Source organism: Rhinoderma darwinii, chromosome 6 (genome assembly GCF_050947455.1).
Source record: "Rhinoderma darwinii isolate aRhiDar2 chromosome 6, aRhiDar2.hap1, whole genome shotgun sequence".
Classification (NCBI taxonomy): domain Eukaryota; kingdom Metazoa; phylum Chordata; class Amphibia; order Anura; family Rhinodermatidae; genus Rhinoderma; species Rhinoderma darwinii.
The window spans coordinates 120,720,633-120,740,238 of NC_134692.1; the positions used below are offsets into that span (position 1 = coordinate 120,720,633).

The 19,606-nt window shown below is 43.5% G+C and overlaps 1 protein-coding gene across 1 annotated transcript in view; it reads right to left on the reverse strand.

Annotated features, from left to right (window-relative positions):
• CYTH3 (cytohesin 3) overlaps positions 1-6,080 on the reverse strand; it is a 105,307-nt gene extending 99,227 nt beyond the window's left edge. The window contains exon 1 of the mRNA XM_075830201.1: positions 5,931-6,080. Coding sequence (XP_075686316.1) covers positions 5,931-5,949 — 19 coding nt within the window. The 5' untranslated portion in view covers positions 5,950-6,080. The remainder of the gene's footprint in view (positions 1-5,930) is intronic.
• Positions 6,081-19,606: the final 13,526 nt, after the last annotated feature.

Below are 19,606 nucleotides of genomic sequence, written 5' to 3' on the forward strand. Positions count from 1 at the left end.
TGGTGACCATGGCGCCATCGTTTTAGAATAAAAGATAATTTTGGGTCGCTTTTGTGAGCTCACGTGTACCGACCCAGGGATTTTATTTTTTACTTGGCTCTAAAAAGATAGACACGGGGCCCACCATTGGTCTCACAATGCTGCTGTTCCAAATAATAAAAAGAACAGAAAATGATTACGTATGGAAAGCGAAGTAACAAAATGTATGTATGCAAATGCCCAAACTAGGGCTAAAGATCATCTTGAAAATACATAATCGTCTTCAAGTAAGAGGAAAGGAAACACTCCATTCATTACTGGAAACGAAGCTCCAAGTGATGAAAAAATAAAAAAAATGAAAGTATACATCTGAACATGAGTTATAACAATGGGAAAAAAGAAAAGTTTCATAGGGCCGTATACAATCAACTTGTGGCAAGAAAGAATTTAGAAAATTCAATGTAATAAATTGAACGCAGATGTTCCTCAAAACACAAATAATAATGGTCTCACTTCATGGCAACCAAACAGGTCAGCCCACTTCCTTCTTAAAACAAATGTACAGGTCCCTGGAGCCTTCCCGTTCCATTAAAATAAAACATATGTACAACCTCGTACAGACGGGTCCCCACAAAAGGACTCCGCAGGTGGCCAAAAAGGCAAGTTACTTCATGATCTAATTTATTATTAAGATTTATACTGTAACCAAAATATATCTGAATTTATGGGGTCAAATAGTTTAAACATCCTTTTCCTCCAGACAAAAAAAGTCATCTGCGTTTTTTCAGAGAGAAGAGGAGGACTGGAAGTCTATAATTTTCCAACAAATCTCAAGGAGAAATGGCAGGGAGTGTGGAAAATGATCGGCACATTTTTGTTATGGCGTATATTTACTGTGACATCACTGAAGAGGAACCTGGTTTATGCCTGCTAAACATTGTCTTCTCCACTAAACAAGGAGTGAGCAGAAGACATCTGAAAGAGGACCCATCACCGCCCCGGACACGTCTGTTTTAGTAGGTACTTGCATTCCCCCGTAATATAACAATTTACTTAGAACTCTGTGTTGTGCCGTTCCTCTGTTATTCCTACTAGAAACGTATGATTAAATTGACAACTGGATGTTACCAGTTGGGAGGTGTGTCCTTACCCAGACTGAGATTGTCCAATCAGGGCTGACAGAGTGAGACGCCTATTTGTCTCAGTGAATGGTAACACCCAGTTGTCAATTTTTTCATAAATTTCCAGGAGAAACAGAGGAATTGCTTAGTTCTAAGAAAAAAAATGCTCCAGCATTGTTATTTTATAGGGAATACAAGTATTTACTAAGATGGACATGTCAGGAGAGGTGACCTTTTTAAATAGAAGAAGGTTGAATTCACTATGGTGCATCATTAGAGTAACCCACAGTAACCAGATTATTCCCCCTCCCCAGATTAAGTTGTCCTGTACTGATAAAAAAAAAATGTTACTGAAGAGATGACTCTGTTATAGCTTCTCACTATTAAATGCATTTCCTAGGAATGACCAACTATAGTTAAAGGTAAACAGCGCAATTATCTGGAACGAGCGTTCTATGAACGCTCATTTGCCCGATGTAAAACAGCCTTTACTCTAGGAATCCAAGTCGATGGTCATCCATCAATCTTGCTGGATTCTCTTTTGTGTTCAGTTGCGTTTCATCCTGTATACAGTCTTAAAGACGTTGTCTGGTTAAGAAAACCCATTTTTAAATACACTATTAGGGAATCTTTACTTAGAGGCTCTGTCACCAGATTTTGCAACCCCTATCTGCTATTGCAGCAGATCGGCGCTGCAATGTAGATTACAGTAACGTTTTTATTTTTTAAAAACTAGCATTTTTGGCCAAGTTATTATCATTTTCGTATTTATGCAAATGAGGCTTGCAAAAGTCCAACTGGGCGTGTTTAAAAGTAAAAGTCCAACTGGGCGTGTATTATGTGCGTACATCGGGGCGTGTATTGTGTGCGTACATCGGGGCGTGTATTGTGTGCGTACATCGGGGCGTTTTTACTTCTTTTACTAGCTGGGCGCTCTGAAGAGAAGTATCATCCACTTCTCTTCAGAACGCCCAGCTTCTGGCAGTGCAGACAGAGCGTGTTCTCGAGAGATCACGCTGTGACGTCACTCACTTCCTGCCCCAGGTCCTGCATCGTGTCGGACGAGCGAGGACACATCGGCACCAGAGGCTACAGTTGATTCTGCAGCAGCATCGGCGTTTGCAGGTAAATCGATGTAGCTACTTACCTGCAAATGCTGATGCTGCTGCAGAATCAACTGTAGCCTCTGGTGCCGATGTGGCCGACACGATGCAGGACCTGGGGCAGGAAGTGAGTGACGTCACAGCGTGATCTCTCGAGAACACGCTCTGTCTGCACTGCCAGAAGCTGGGCGTTGTGAAGAGAAGTGGATGATGCATCATACACTCCCATTCCTAACGCCCAGCTAGTAAAATAAGTAAACACGCCCCGATGTACGCACATAATACACGCCCAGTTGGACTTTTGCAAGCCTCATTTGCATAAATACAAAAATGGTCATAACTTGGCCAAAAATGCTGTTGCAAAATCTGGTGACAGAGCCTCTTTAAGAGGCGGTCCGCTGTTCAGAACCCTCACCTATCAATCAGACCTGAGAATGGATACAAAGAGTGTCTCTTGCTCTGGAGCACCCAACAGATCTGTGCATTACGGGGATAGCCCATTTATTTCAAAGGTGTAATGTTACATATCCCCTGCGGTGGCGCTGTAGGAAAATTTACCAATTGTGACGGGGATCTCCCAAAGACTGATCACTGAGGACCCCAGCATCTTATCTTTTGGGGGGCCTTGTAACAACAGGGATTATTCAAAGTGGACAACCTCTCTAATCCATGTGTGCACGGTCTACGATGTTCATGGCAAAGTCAACTAGACCTCTAGAATCTCCAAAGTAGCTGTAGAGAGTGTTGACCTTACAGAAGGCTGATCATGACGGCTCTACGGATACAAACATCATACCTAATAGGGTTGGCTTACACCCACTAAACTAGATAAAAAAAAAAATCTACTTAATTATTTATAGACGTAAACCAGTCTAAACTATGTTATCCACAGTGCGGAGTGTCTGGGGACCTTACCACAGGCAACATTGGAGGAAAGCAAGTTTCTAAATGTTTCCTGTGGATTCTAGATTGGCCGCAACGTCTGCCACAGCAGAATATGGCAAAAACAACCACAGTGGATCAGAGAACATTTTAGAGAAATTAGCAAATCACATGTCCCAAGAAACTCTGCCGTTCTCCAAGCCATCAAAATATCACATGACAGCGTGCACATTGTGACAAATTCCCTGCAGAGAATACAAGCAGCAGTAAAAGTCTGAAAGCAGAACTTTCTAAAAAAAAAAAAAAAAAAAAAATACCACCGCGGACAAATCAGGCTTGTGGGTCTCCAGAACCACCAAGTGAGCCCAGAAATAAAGTTTAATTTCTGGTAACGGTAATCCTTACTGCCAAAGAAGAACCTGTAGTTGGATCTAATTACTTTAAAGAAAAAAATTGCATAAAATACATAAAGTATTAACAGCTCAGTCACTAAAATGACTGGTCCATACAAACATAACAAAATCACTTGTAAAATGTGACAGTATGAAGGATTGGAGTCTGGTTGGATGGTGGAAAACATTGTTCTCACGCTGCAAAAAGACCGTCAGGTTATCGAACAGAAAATGGAGAAACCAAAAATTAAAAAGGGGGAATCTACTGGAATTCACTCTAATTTCCAGGAGGAAAGATGATGATGCTCGATAACGTCCTAGTCAGGGGTATATGGAATTTATCATCTCCAACAAAAAGTTTCTTTAGAAGTGTCAATGATTTAAAACGTTAACATTTCTGACCCGCAATTTTTGTAAGTACTAAACCAGCACTAAAGTGGTCTTAGGAGCTTTCCGTGAGCTACCGATACCCAGAGACGGAGTTCCCCTTTAAGGATCAAAAAATGGTCAGATTATAGCCAATTGTTGATGGATGATGACCACAGATTAGAAAAGACATCCCATTTACCAGGGAATTGATATACTTGCATTGTCTTCAGATATGAGCGATGATAACATTAGGGGGGGGGGAGGGACAGTCACTGCAGCTGTTCCTCTGAATTTAACTTTTAAGAAAAACCCCTCTTGTCATAGGATTGTAATGAGGCATTGTGCAATCATCTGCAGGGTTCAATGCAAGACAAAAACCTCTAGAAACACAATGAGCAATGACTGCGCCTTACTGACAGCTATGCAACGGACCCTTACAGACATCTATCCACAGTATATACACAGGCGGCCGTCCTGCGCACAGCGCCTCCGCCAATCTCAAGTGCACAGAGAGAAAAAAAATCAACTCAGACATTCATTACACATTGCCAAGGGTGGAGAAAAAATAACACACAGTTTCCTTGACTCCAAGTTCCAGTATTCATTTCAAGGGGCTCTACAGCCAGACAGGGTGCTGTCTCTGGAATGGAGACATTAAAGCTACGCTCAGAGAACGCCTCAGCTACAGTTTGGGGGGCTTCAGCCACCCACATCGAAGAATAACATTACAGAGTGCGGACCTGGAGAAGAAAATACGCAAGCAGGTTTATATTACCCTAAATGGATGAACCTCCTGGCACTGCATTATAAAGAAGTCACTACACACAGTATATACCAGGCTTCCCGGGCAGCGCCATGCCATAGGAACGCTTAATCCCCTGTAGATGGGTGGCCTTATTCTGCATCACTGCTGAGCGCTCAGTGATAGTAAACGCCATGAGGAGCGTAACATTTACCACGCTGCAATCTCCCGGGTACATACAGGGGCACATGTCGGTGTTGCTAGGTTACAAGCTGCGCAAAATCTACTATCGTATGTGAACAGATAATATGGAGAGAGCATCAGGCATTGCAGGAGCAGAAATGGCAGGTAGAAGATCTGTGTGGCAGTCATACATGGGCATGCTATACCTAGTATAGGAGAATTGTGGCACGTGGCATGTGCCATAAACTAAGCCCCGCTCAATGCCATTCTCAAGAAGATCCCCTGCCCTTACACCAATATAAATGGGCGATGCCCATATAATATTACCACATAATACACATCTTTACAGTGTTGTCAAACCAAAATAACCAGATCATAAATACGGTCACTAAAGTTAACCCCTGAACTGCCCAATAAAGACACTGCCACTCAGTCTCCACTAGCTGTCAGAAAGCATTCACTTCTGTGCTGGAACTTGCACCGCACAGCGCTGGTTAACTATCTCACTGCTGAATCCAGCCGAAATGAGTCAACCCATTCAAGGAACGCCAGAGATGACACTTCGGCATTAACCTGTGCCCTGCCAGGATAGAAACGGTGACAGCTGGACGTGACCCCTCAGCTCCTGCAGCACATTCATTCCTTATTACAAATTGCTGCCGGCAAATATACTTAACCCCTTGCCTACTGGGTAGATCTATTTGCACGGAGAGATGATTGGCCGGTTATAAATTAGATTTACCATTTGGAAAATTGAGGAAATGGAAATGATTAACGTGACATTTGTGGAATTGCTACAATATTTTAAATATAATGTAGTAATATCACTAAATTGGTGGTCACCTAAGACGGGGGATGGGAGGGGGTCACTGTGTAAACAGGCCTTTACAATTGCTGGAAGTCCAGGCTTTACTATGTCACCATATAATTAATATACATTGTCACTTTCTAGTGTATTAGTGATGGACACACCGGACATCAGACTAGACAGTGTATTAACTACTTATCCACCATGCATCGCTGCATACATCAATCCCGGATTATAGCACAGCAAACCGCAGAGATGACATTTAACTCCCCCGCTGCCGGAGCACGTCAATACCATACATACATACATACATACATACAGAGACATTGCCAGCACCAAACCGCCACTCACCGGCCCCGTCTTCCTCCATTCCTGCTTGTTTATAAGGGACAGGCAAAGCCGAACCGGCGACAACACAGCAGCTTGTCACAGCCGCAGAGCCAGTACTCTCCTCACACACGGTCACCGAGCCACTGCAACAGCAGATGCAGCTCCTCTCACTGCGTCACCACCCACTGTCACATGACCAGCCTAGCTCCGCCCTTCACACTGGGGAATCACGTGACTTTTGGGTATATAAGAGATCCCGACGGACAAGGGAGTAGAGGAGCCCGTTTCTTCGTTGTTTTTTTTGCAGCGTGACATTATATTTAATAGGACGCAATTTTTAGATAAACGGGGAAAAGTTTATGAAGCAAACTGCACCTAAATATGGAGTGCTATTAATGGCTTGCTATGTATGATGAACAGGTTTTGTACATACCTGAGGCATAGCTAGGTCAGAGGCGTAGCTAGGTTCTCCAGCACCCAGGGCAAAGATTCCGTTTGGTGCCCCCCCCCCCCCCAAACCTCTTTCCCGACATCTCCTTCCCCCTCGCCATGTTCGTTTTCCCTGAGTGTATGTTCACAAGGCCATTTTTCGGGCCGTAAACGGCCGAAAAATCTGAAGCGGAACGCCTCCAAACATCTGCCCATTGATTTCAATGGGAAAAACGGCGTTCTGTTCCGACGGACCATTTTTTTTACGCGGCTGTTATGAAAAACGGCTGCGTAAAAAAACGGCCGCGAAAAAGAAGTGCATGTAATTTCTTGGGACGTTTTTGGAGCTTTTTTCATAGACTATTGAAAACAGCTCCAAAAACGGCCGTAAAAAACGCCGCGAAAAATGCTGCGAAGATCACGAGTGGCTTAAAAAAAACAAATGAAAATCAGGAGCTGTTTTCCCTTGAAAACAGCTCCGTATTTTCAGATATTTTTGAGTTTGTGTGTGAACATACCCCTACAATCAATGAGGTGTCATTTATTTCCACATTTTTTTTATGTAACTCAAGCATAAAGCCATTTGTACATTTTACAAGCAATATAGTTCTATATACAGCACCAGAACAAACCTCATTACATATATACAGCACCAGAACCAAGCTCAGTACATATATACAATGCCAGAACCAAGCTCAGTACATAAATACAAAACCAGCACAAATACAGCTCAATTTAGTGCAACCCCTGCAGTATAGGTTTGCACTAAATTGTATACAGCTCCCAGCATGGCCCAAACAATGATAAGGATATGCTGGGAGTTGCAGTTTCACAAAAAAAAAAATCATACCACCCATCATCTCGCTGCAGATCATACAGACTACAGTACTGATTAGAGGCAGAATAAACATTTACATTAAAGAGGCTCTGTCACCAGATTCTGAAATCCCTTTCTCCTATTGCATGTGATCGGCGCTGCAATGTAGATAACAGTAAAGTTTTTTTTTGTTTTTTTTAAAAACGTTCATTTTTGGCCAAGTTATGAGCTATTTTATATATATATGCAAATGAGGTTTGAAATGGACAACTGGGCGTTTTTTTTTCGTTATGTCCAACTGGGCGTGTATTGTGTTTTTAACTGGGCGTGTTTACGTGTATGACGCTGACCAATCAGTGACCAGTCAGCGTCATACACTCCTCTCCATTCATTTACACAGCAGCGATGTGCAGCCACATAAACAGAGATTAACGTTAATCAAGTGTCCTGATAATGAATACACATGAAATCCAGCCTGTATTCAGAATCCTGACACTTCTGAATCTTTTTCTCAAAGAAAAGATTCAAAGTGTCAGGATTCTGAGTACACATGACGTCCAGGCTGGATTTCATGTGTATTCATTATCAGGACACTTGATTAACGTTAATCTCTGTTTATGTGGCTGCACATCGCTGCTGTGTAAATCAATGGAGATGAGTGTATGATGCTGACTGGTCACTGATTGGTCAGCGTCATACACGTAAACACGCCCAGTTAAAAACACAATACACGCCCAGTTGGACATAACGAAAAAAAAACGCCCAGTTGTCCATTTCAAACCTCATTTGCATAGATATAAAATAGCTCATAACTTGGCCAAAAATGAACGTTTAAAAAAAAACAAAAAAAAACTTTACTGTTATCTACATTGCAGCGCCGATCACATGCAATAGGAGATAGGGATTCGAGAATCTGGTGACAGAGCCTCTTTAAGTGACTCACCGGTGACGATCTCAGATTCTATTTGTTCTTTTTCTCTTTTCTTCTCCATCCGGTCAAGACCCCTATGTTGACTTCTCCCGGCCAGCGACCATATCTGCAGTTTGCAACTCAGATGTCTTCAGCTTCTCACTGTTAAAACATTTCTGCACCTATAAACAAATATAAAGTTATCATGGTGCCACACACTTAAATATACTTAAATATAATAGCACCATACACTGTACCTCTAATTATAATAGCACCATACACTGTCCCTGATTATAATATCACCATACACTGTCCCTGATTATAATAGCACCATACACTCCACCTCTAATTATAATAGCACCATACTCACACACGCACACACACACACACACACACACACACACACACACACACACACACACACACACCGTACCCCTGTAGATAGTGCCCCCATAGAGCCCCATGTAGATAGTGCCCTACATAGATCCCCCTGTAGGTAGTGACTCCCATAGAGCCCCTGTCCCACATATAGCCACGCCTGTAGATAGTGCCTCACATGTAGCCCCCCAAGTAGATAGTGTCCCACATATAGCCCCCTGTAGATAGTGCTCCACATATAGCCCACCCCTGTAGATAGTGCCCTACATATATATCCGCCTATAAATAGTGCCCCACATGTAGCTCTCCCTATAGTGCTCCATATATAGCCTACCCCTGTATATAGCCCCCTGTAGATATAGCCCACCCCTGTATATAGGTTCCAACATATAGCCCACCCCTGTAGATAGTGCCCTACATATATCTCACCCTATAAATAGTGCTCCACATATAGCCCACCCCTGTACATAGCCCCCCTGTAGATAGAGCTGACCTCTGTATATAGCCCCCCCTGTAGATAGAGCCTAGCTCTGTATATAGCCCCCCACTCTGAAGATGGAGCCTGCCCTTTATAGATAGAGCCCCTCCCACCTGTAGATAATGTCACTTAAATTTTTATTAGGATAAAAAAAAAAAAACATTGCATACGCACCTTAATCCCGTTCCCGTGCCATCCGGTGTCAATGCAGACCTGCTCTCTTCTGACATCCTCGCGCTGCTTGCGTTGTTGAAAGGTGCTGAACGTCCGCCCACGGAACATACCCGGCCGTTCATCACCTACAGTGCAGGAGGGGGTGGCGGCGGCTGGTTTCAGTGGCGCCGCCGCCCCCTCAGAGAGGCAGCAGGCCGCCATCATGGATGGTGCGCTCCTGGCGCCCCCGCCCCACCTTCCCTCTTAGTTGCGCCTGGGGCACAACCTGCCCCCCCCCCCCTTGCTAGGTTCTACAGCTCCGGGGCAAAGATTCAATTTGGTGCCCCCACAAACGTCTTTCCCGACATCTCCTTCCCTCTAGCCATGTTAAATTTCTCTACCAATCAATGAGATGTAAGTCTTTTTCACATTTTTTTTATGTAACTCGAGCATAAAAATATTTCTACATTTTACAAGCAATATAGTTCTATAAGGTACTTAACAACAATATATTAAAAGAAAATAAATAGAGGTCAGTGCCTGACTAAAACAGATTGTATAAATGAGACAATATGGATGACATAATGAACAACCTCCTCTTGTACATAATGCCACACACCCCCTGTAGATAGTGCCACACACACCCGCTTTTAAATACTGCCACACTCCCCCCTTGGAAGATAGTGCCACACACCCCACCCCCCCTTTGTAGATTGTGTCAAACACACCCCTTGTAGTTAAAGCCATACAGTCCGCTTTGTAGATAGTGCCACACACCCCTTGTACATACCACCATTTGGGCTCCCTGGAGGAGCCCCTGACGTCACTGTAGATATATGGATAGTGACATCAGGGGCTTCTCCAGGTGCGGAATCCCTGGTTAGAGCGTCGGCTACACTCTTTCCGAGGATTCCACTCATGGTGAAGCCCTTGACATCACTGTCCATATATGGACAGAGACGTCAGGGGTTCCCTCTAGGAGCAGAACACCTGGCCAGAGTGAACCCCTTCATTTCCTCCTAGTGGCGCCCCGCCTGCCCCCCCTAGCTACGCCCCTGCATACCTTGACTTGAAAACTGCCTTAAAAAGGGGCAGGGCGAAGAGGAGTTGTAATATGCGGCAAATGTATTAAAGCGGTTATCTCATAAAGACATCGAATGTATGTATGAGCTATTAGGAAATATGGACGTCATTGAGAGGGGTACCCTCTCGGGAACCCCCCATGAGCCAGTACAGAGGACTGCTCTGTAGGAACAACTCCTGCTGGTGGACTTGATCTGTCCTGGTATTACACGGACAGTCATTAATCTGCAGGGGAAATGTCTAGCTAGCTGCGGCTCTCCATGGAAGCAATAGCTGTTTGCTGGGGGTGCCGTGAGCCGGACCATATCTAAAAGGAGATGTCTCTGATGAGACAACTACTTTAGAGAGGGGTGACATTTTTTGTGATAACGTACTGACGTATGTGTTTTCTCTGTTTACATCTGCGTCTGGGCTTTCCATTGTTCTGCTTCGTCAAATGCATTTGCTGCATTTTTTTTCTGTTTCTCTCTTTTGCCATAATTTATTCCTCTGAAAAGGGCGCAATATAAAGGAAAACTTAGCAATTTGACACTGCCTTTGGCTTAAAATAAACAATGCATGCAGGAAACGCCACATATTAGGCCAGTTTCACATGAGCATACGGCCTTGAGCACACATCGGTTGCCAAATATACGACCGCAAATCACGGATCCACAAAACACAGACTGCACACGGACGGCTTCCGTGTGCGATCCGTTATTTTAATGGACGAAATGAATAGAATGGCTGAGACTGATCCGCAAAAATTGGACAGGAATAGGATCTGTTCTATTTTTGTTGGAACATCCATACTGTGTGCATTGCCCCGTAGAAATGAATGGGTCAGTGTGCTATACGTTAAAAAAACAGATAGCACACTGAAGCATTTCACTGAAGCGTGCTTGAGGCCTTATACAGGCACATTTCTGCACCCCGCTTACAGTGGCAAATCCTGAACCAACTGTGGGTCTGATGGCCCGAACTATCACCATCATAGATCCCTATGACTATGTAAGTTCGGGTTATCAGACCCGCGGTCAGAGTGGAATTTGCTGCCCTAATACAGGTGCAGAAATTCACTCATATTATGCTCGTGTTAGCCACAGATGCCCCCATGACAGCATAGCCCTTCATAACAGTGTCAGCCACAGATGCCCCTAAACCAGTATTGCCCCCTTATAACAGTGTCAACCACATATAGCCCTCAAAGCAGTGTTTGTCACAGATGTTACTGCTCCAAACTGCTCTACATGGTTAAATAGATGAAAAACTTAGAAGATAACTAAAATACCAAACTAAAAAATTAGCTTTACAGAAGATGTAATCTTCCCAAAGCTGAGAAAGTCAGTTAAACCACATATTGCAGATGGTCAAGATGATAAGATTCAGAGAACCTCCATTCTTGGGCAAAAAGATGTCAGGATGCACTAACAATTTAGTATCTTTAGGATCATGAGGACACTCAACCTCTCCGCTCTTGAAATAGTATGCATATTCGGTCAAGACAAATAGGTGTTAGGCCTTATTCACACGACAGGGTCCGAGTGTCGGTCGATAAAATCGGCCGTTTTCGGCCATTTTTCCCGGCCGGCTTGCATCTGTTTTGCATCCGTTCCGTTCCGGGCTGTGTTGCCGTTTTTAACGGCGGATTTTGACCCGTTTTGCATCCGTTTTATTTCATTTTGAATTTCATTTGTCAATTTTTGCCACACACTTCCCTCTGTAGATAAATCCACACACTGACTTCTATAGATACTGCCACAGCCCCCCTGTAGGTAGTGCCACACAGCCTCCTGTAGGTAGTGGCACACAGCTCCCTGTAGGTAATGCCACACAGCCCACTGTAATGCCACACAGCCCCCAGTAGGTTGTGCCACACAGCCCCCTGTAGGTAGTGCCACACAGCCCCCTGTAGGTAGTGCCACACAGCCCCCTGTAGGTATTGGCACACAGCCCCCTATAGGTAATGCCACACAGCCCTCTGTAGGTAATGCCACACAGCCCCCCGCAGGTAGTTCTACACAGCACCCCCCCATATATGGACAGTGAAGTCAGGGACTTCCCCCTGGAGCGGAATCCCTTCCACATCGCCGGGGATTCCGCTTCAGAAGTCCCTGACTTCACTGTGTCCATATATGGACACAGTGAAGTCAGGAACTTCTGCTGGAGCGGAATCCCCAATCCCCGGCCACATCGTTGCCGAAGCTGTGGCTGGGGATTGGGGATTCCGCTCCTACAGGGAGCAAAAAAAATACCCTCCTCCTCCTCACATGCACTTCGCACTGTGGGGAGGAGAAGGAGAGAGCGCGAGCGACGGAAGACACGGTCGTCACTTAGAGCACATTCAAGTGATGGCCGTGTATTACCCGACCCCATAGACTTCTATGGGAGCCAGGCGACCGGGAGAACGGCCGAAAATAGGGCATGTCCCATTTTTTGACGGCCGGATTTCCCGGGCTGTCAAAAAATTAGTCGTGTGAATAGCCCCATTAGGGGTCTATTGTTCCTACAGCAGCCGTGTGATGGCCGTTTTTTGAATGGCCGTCACACGGCCGGGAAACCCTGTCGTGTGCATAAGGGCATAGTGGTGGAGAAGGGGCTGATAGCTATCGACCTACCTATGTGCAGGGCCCCTTAAGACTTCTCTGGTCCGTTATGTTGTTCACTAAAGCCCATGACAACGGCTGCTCCAAAATAGATTTTTAACACAATTCTCCCTTTTACCCCTAGTAGGTTAGGTTAACGTGACACAAACATGTGAAATTAAATACACATATTAGTTTTTGTATATATTCCATATACTGAAAAGCACAGTAGAACCAAACTTTATTCAGTTTTTAAAATCGGAAACAGATTCTAAAGAGGCTCTGTCACCAGCTTATAACTTCCCTATCTCCAACTTAATCTAATAGGCGCTTTGATGTAGATAATTACAGGTTTTTGTTTATTTTAAAAAAATGTTTATTATTGACCAAGTTATAAAATGTTTTCGATCAATGAAAATTTTTTCTAAATGCCCTACTGGGCGGTTTTTTTCTATTCACCATGTGGGCGTTGTATAGAAAAGTGTATGACGCTGACCAATCAGCGTCACACATTTGTCTTCATTCCAGCCCAGCTTGATGCACAGCGTGATCTCGCGAGATCACGCTGTGACGTCACTTCATCCCGCATGTCCTTCACCGGAGCGATGGAGGACAAAACACACATCGCCTCCAGCCTGCTGCAGATTCGGATAAACGTCCCGGCACGGCTGGAGATGTCTCTTCAGCCTTCCGTCGCTCCAGTGAAGGATGAAGTGACGTCACAGCATGATCTTCCGAGATCACGCTGTGCTGTGAATGAAGCTGGGCTGGATTGGTCAGCATCATACACTTTTCTATACAACGCCCACTTAGTCAATAGAAAAAAAACACCCAGTTGGGCATTTAGAAAAAATTAGCATAAATCAAAAAATGTTCATAACTTGATCAATAATAAACATTGTTTTTTTTAAAAGAAAAAACAGTAGTTATCTACATCAAATCGCCAATTAGATTAGGTAGGAGATAGGGAAGTTATAAACTGGTGACAGAGCCTCTTTAAAACAATTATTGATTAAAAAGCGGAGCTAGGTTAAACAAAAAAAAAGCTCTAATTTTTTATTAACTATGCCTTTAAGGAAAAAAGATATTTCCTAATATAATTGTCATGATTCTGGGGTGTGTCGACCCACTAGGCCTCTTCACCGTAGCGGAATGGCAGCTGGCCAAACAACAGTCAATGCAAAAGTCTTAGCACAAGGGTACCTATATGAGAGTCCAGACAGACACGAGATGTAGCAGATGCTTTGGCACAGATGATTCGTGGCACAGATGATTCATAGCACAGATGAGGCTAGGCGTGGCAGATGATACTGGACGTGGCAGATGACACTGGACGTGGCAGATGGAACAGACACAACTGCAACACTCAGTTTAGAAACAAATACAGTTTCAGGATACGGGAATGCTAGAAACAGGATACAACTAAGGGACCATTTGTTAAACTAACATGGGAAGACAACAACAACGCTCAGGCAAGGAGTGGAAGGGCAGAGCCCTGTATATAGTCCAGGATGTAAGGGGATCGGTTAGGCCTTGTTCACACAGAGTATTTTGACAAGCTTTTTGGAGCGGAAACTAATCCGCAAAACTTGGAAGGGCAGAGCCCTGTATATAGTCCAGGATGTAAGGGGATAGGTTAGGCCTGGTTCACACAGAGTATTTTGACAAGCTTTTTGGAGCGGAAACTAATCCGCAAAACTTGTCAAAAACCGGACGAAAATGGCTCCCATTGATTTCAATGGGAGGCGGGGGCGGTTTTCTCCCGCGAGCGGTAAAACCGCCTCACGGGAGAAAGAAGGGACATGCCCTATCTTCGCGCATTTACTCCTCTGACCTCCCATTGACATCAATGGGAGGCAGAGAAAGCGTATTTCGCTGAGTTTTTTGCCCGTAGCACTCAATGGGCGCAAGCGAAAAACGCGTCGAAAATCGCGGCAAACGACGTGCAAGGAGGACAAAATAATTTTCCTCCTGCAAAAAACTCTGTGTGAACGAGGCCTTAGGGAACAATTTGTTGAGGCAGAGTAGCAGTGTGTGGACGTGTGTGCTGGCGTCTCCTGGGAGGGAGACACCTGCAAGCCTTCAGTGACCCGCGGTCGCGGCTGCCGGTGAGTACAGCGTGCCGGCGGTCAGCGACCGTGGGCACAAAAATAATTATTCATTATAGAGTACTCTAAAGGGGTTGTCTCAGTAGAGACATTGATGGCATATCTTTAGGATATGTGATCAAATTCTAATTGGCGGTGGTCGGTCCTATCAGATGTGTTCGGCTTTATGCGGAGGCCACATGGTCAGCCCATCATAATTAATAGCGGACCTTGCAGCCTCCAGGTAAAAGCTGAGCGGAGCTGAAGTGGCACGTCATTTTCTAGAGATCAATGAGGGTCACAGTGGTTTCAATCAGCTACTGATGGCATATCATAGAGAGAGTCCATCATATTTTTTATTTTAGATGCATTGGACAATAACAAAAATGTGTTGTGAAGGTGGAAATGGCCTTTAACAAGTTATTTTTAAAACTGGGTTCTGCTTATCAACAGAAACGTCAGGCGGTAGGTGACAGACACATTCCAATCCCAGCTGGCAGGAGTAAGAAGATGGCAGCTAGGACCCCGCACTGGATTATGGATCTCTTTGTATGTATTAAGTAAATAAAGAAGCAAAAGGCACGGCGCTACATAGTGCAGGTCAATCAGACTAAAAATAAATGCAGAACGTAGTTAATATGCTCACCACGTGGAAGTTGGTAAAGGCAATAAGTAACTCCACTAATGCTGCTGCCAGGATCCAAAACCGGTGAAACCGAATGGTCACCGCTAATTGAAGCATACGAAGGAAGTAAAAAGGAGGATCCTATAGGACGCTGCTGCGTGGTTGTGGTGGAAAGTCAATGAAAAATAGAAGATATATAACAATTATTTATTTGAACAATAGGTGGCTACGCGTTTCAACACTGAACTAGTGACTGAATGGCCTGAGGAAGACACTAGTTCAGTGTTGAAACGCGTAGCCACCTATTGTTCAAATAAATAATTGTTATATATCTTCTATTTTCCATTGACTTTCCACCACAACCACGCAGCAGCGCCCTATAGGATCCTCCTTTTTACTTCCTTCGTATGCTTTGTATGTATTATGAATATATAACCAAGGATATTTCTATGATTCACTCACCATTGTTATTGTTTTAGCAGTCTTTTTTTATATATATATATATATATTTAGTACCTGGAAGTCCAGCTGATGGATCGCTGTCAGCAACTGCCAGCCTTGCTGCTGTTTCCTGGACTCTTGGGCACTTATAGCAATTTCTCCCCCTGACTCTACCCATGTGCATGTGTGCGAGGGCTCTAAGGAGCCAAACAGGGAGATACACTCTTCCTGTTTAATTGGTTCCCTAGTGTGTCCAGTGAAAATATCTCCTCATGTCTCAGCTTCTTTTATACATGTTCATAATACGAAACGTAGGTTCACACTTGAGTTCATTTGGGGACTCTTAAAACATAAAAATTCTAAACGAAGTGTATAAACTAAAGAAAGCATGCTGAGTAAAAACATATACTTTACTAGCTAATTAAAGTGTAGAGAAAAGTAAGACATTTAATTTATTAACATTTTTTGTTTCATATATATTTTATTTTGTACAATTATTCAGTTTCTCCATTAAATTTAAAAGGATGGTGATTTAAAGGTTAACTAAAGTTGACTTAGCATGTCAGAAGTTTTGATCGGTGGAGGTCCAAGCACTGAGACTCCCACCGATCGCTAAAATGAAGTGGCAGAAGATCTCGGGCGAGCGCTGTGCCGCTTTGTTTCTGTTCGGCTTCCCTCAAAACGGTGTACGGGCTCAATAGAAAGTGTATGGGTTCACACTACTCGCTCAGCTTTCCGAAAAAAGACGATCAGAAACGAAGCAGCACAACCTGAGCGCTTTTGCCGCTTCGTTTTAGCGATCACTATGACATGTCAAAAGTTTTTTTAAAGTTTAGTTACCCTTTAAGTTCGGTTCACTAGTACTTCGGTAGGTCTGTATATTCTGTCCGTAATACGAATGCTAAAATGTGCACATATTACGACCATGTGAAAGCGTCCTAAGGGCTTGTTTATGTTCTTCTACTTTTCTTCCAAAAATGGGATTGGATTTCAACAGGGAAAAGTAGTTTTTTCTTACATCTCATGGGGTCCAACCTCAATAATAAAGGCGTAAACATGGAGCGTAAATAAGGCAGTGTAAATGAGCTCTTTTCTTCTAGGCTGTGTTATGAGATCGTTGCACAGGTGTAAGACTTCCTAATATTCTTTTAGTAACTGCAGCTGCTTCTTGCAGTAACAAATGGCAATGTCTAGGCTTTAAGACAAAGAGACAATTAAGAAGAACATTTACATTGTATCAATCACTGGTAAGATGCAGAAATAAAGAAACTGGACACATCTGCTGTGTGTTTGGATAAAGTTTAATCTGGCACATAAAACACATATGAAGACTTGCAATTTCTGTTTAGTCCAAATCAAAAAGGATGTCTTTCAGGAAGCAAATTGTTTCTTTAGCAGCATATTATAAACCCAGGAAGAAAAATAAACACTCCCCAATCTACTAGAAGAAACATAAAGTGAAGATAAGAAGGAAAAACGGTTTTTAACTTAAAATTTTCACACAATGATAAAATCAGAGGCCTCACAAGCTGCAGTTACATTTATGAGATTCTTTATTATTTTAATATAAAGCCAGTTTACAGACAGACCAATGGTGTTTAAATCATTATCCAGCAAAGTAACAAAATGTCTCTTTTAGGGACTCAAATCACATTATTTATATCAAGAGAACCAAACAAATGTTTCCCATAATTGTGTAAGTGCTTAGAAAACTTTATAGGGGACATCAACGTGCTTGTATTTGTCATGCAATTTTTCATTGGGTGCAGGCTAGGAGCTAAGAGTTGTCTGCACATCTAACGCCTCATGATCATAATCACGGTCCGGGATTATGGTCATGGCTGGCGGCCGGGGACAGCCACCCGCATTTTCGGCTCGTGCTCCCATATAAAGTATGGGAGCACGGTCCGTAAAAAGCAAAAGATGGGACATGTCCTCTCTTTTGCGGAGTCTTTCTACAGCCCGGACATCTTCCCATAAAAATACGGGAAAGTGTTCTTGTTCAATAGAAATGAATGGGTCCATTATTGCGGACCATAATTACGGTCCGCAATTACGGACAAAATCTACGGTCGTGTGCATGGGGCCTTACTGAGAGAAAATTATCATGGAGGTCTTAGTGCTCGACATTCTCAAGATCGTTTCTGTAGCAGGCACCTGCATCCCACCAGCCTTCATTAAAACTCTATTAGCTCTACTTACCAATTCTCAACGTTCCTAAACCAAGTACCCCCTACTCAAACAAATGACATCTACGTACTCCCAAGACTATGATCATACACTGTGCTGACAATTAAAAGCACAGCATGAGCACTGTATGAGTACCCCCTAGAGACATGGCATGTACCCCCTGGGTTACATGTACCACAGGTTGAGAACCTAGGGTCTACAACATAAAATAACATTAACTGTGGCTAGGTTTACTTAGCTAAATAGAATGTATTAAAAAGATAAATATATTATTAAAGTGTAACTGGCATTTCATAAAACTTTTGACATGTTATAGTGACACGGTCACAATAGGTGTGTAAAAACCACGGACAACACACGGATGCACATCCGTGTGCTGTCCTTTTTTTTTCAATGTAATTGATGCGTAAAACACAAAGTGCGTGAAACAAACATGCCACACGCTAAGCACACTGATGCAAAAACTCAACTCACATGGACAGATTTACGCGCGTAAATCCGTCACGCTCGTGTGAATGTAGCCTAAAGCCGAAGGGCCCTCCATTATTGGGCTGTGTTTTGCCACTCGGGACAGAGGACCTGGTGTTTGTTTTCCTCTCCACACGCTTTCCATGACCCTTGTGCTAATTCCCTAACCCGCTTGTTAAAGAGGCTCTGTCACCAGATTATAAGTGCCCAATCTACTACATAATCTGATCGATGCTGTAATGTAGATAACAACAGTGTCTTTTTATTTTGAAAAAAAATCATTTTTGAGTAAATTATGAGCAATTTTAGATTTATGCAAATTCGTTTCTTCATAGAGAGCTGGGCTTTTTTCACCTTTTTACCAAGTGGGCGTTGTAAAGGGAAGTGTGATGGTCATTTTACTGCGAGTGCTGGTCTGATGGTCAATTTACTGTGAGTGGGGTGCTGATAGTCTTCAAGTGGTTTCCACCTCTGAGCTCCAATTGAAATTAATAGGAGGCAGAAAATACCTGTGGCGCCCGTTTGTAGTGCTTTGTTGCCTGCGTCTTTTGCATTAGCTTCAACGGTTTAATAAAAATAAAAAAACGCAAAAAAAAAAAAAAGGTCAAACAATGCTGTCAATTCAAAATCTGCTTAAAAATTTTTTTTTTGCCTTACAAAAAATGCTGTGTGAACATACCCTACGAGTGTAGTGCTTATTTTTAGCCATTTTCTGTCTTTCTCGAAACAACTTTTGGTAGGGGTGCCCTGGGGAAATTTTATTTTTCCAGTGGTGCCTCGAGAACGAAAAGGTTGGGAAGCTGTGTACTAAGCTACAGGATCATGCCGGCCTATGCAAGGATCCCGTAATGGAGCAGCTCAGTTTGTCGTGGGAACGGAGCCTAGGTGAGTACAATTTTCGTTTGGTTTTTGGGTCACTGCCTACAAGGGATAGGTGGGGGGCTGTATGGCACGATCTACGAGAAGGTGGGGGATTAGGGCACTGTCTACAGGGAGGCTCTATGGCACAATCTACAGGGGGCATAATCTACAAGGGGAGGCTGCGTGTGGCAGCCAGGGGAGGGGGGCATTATA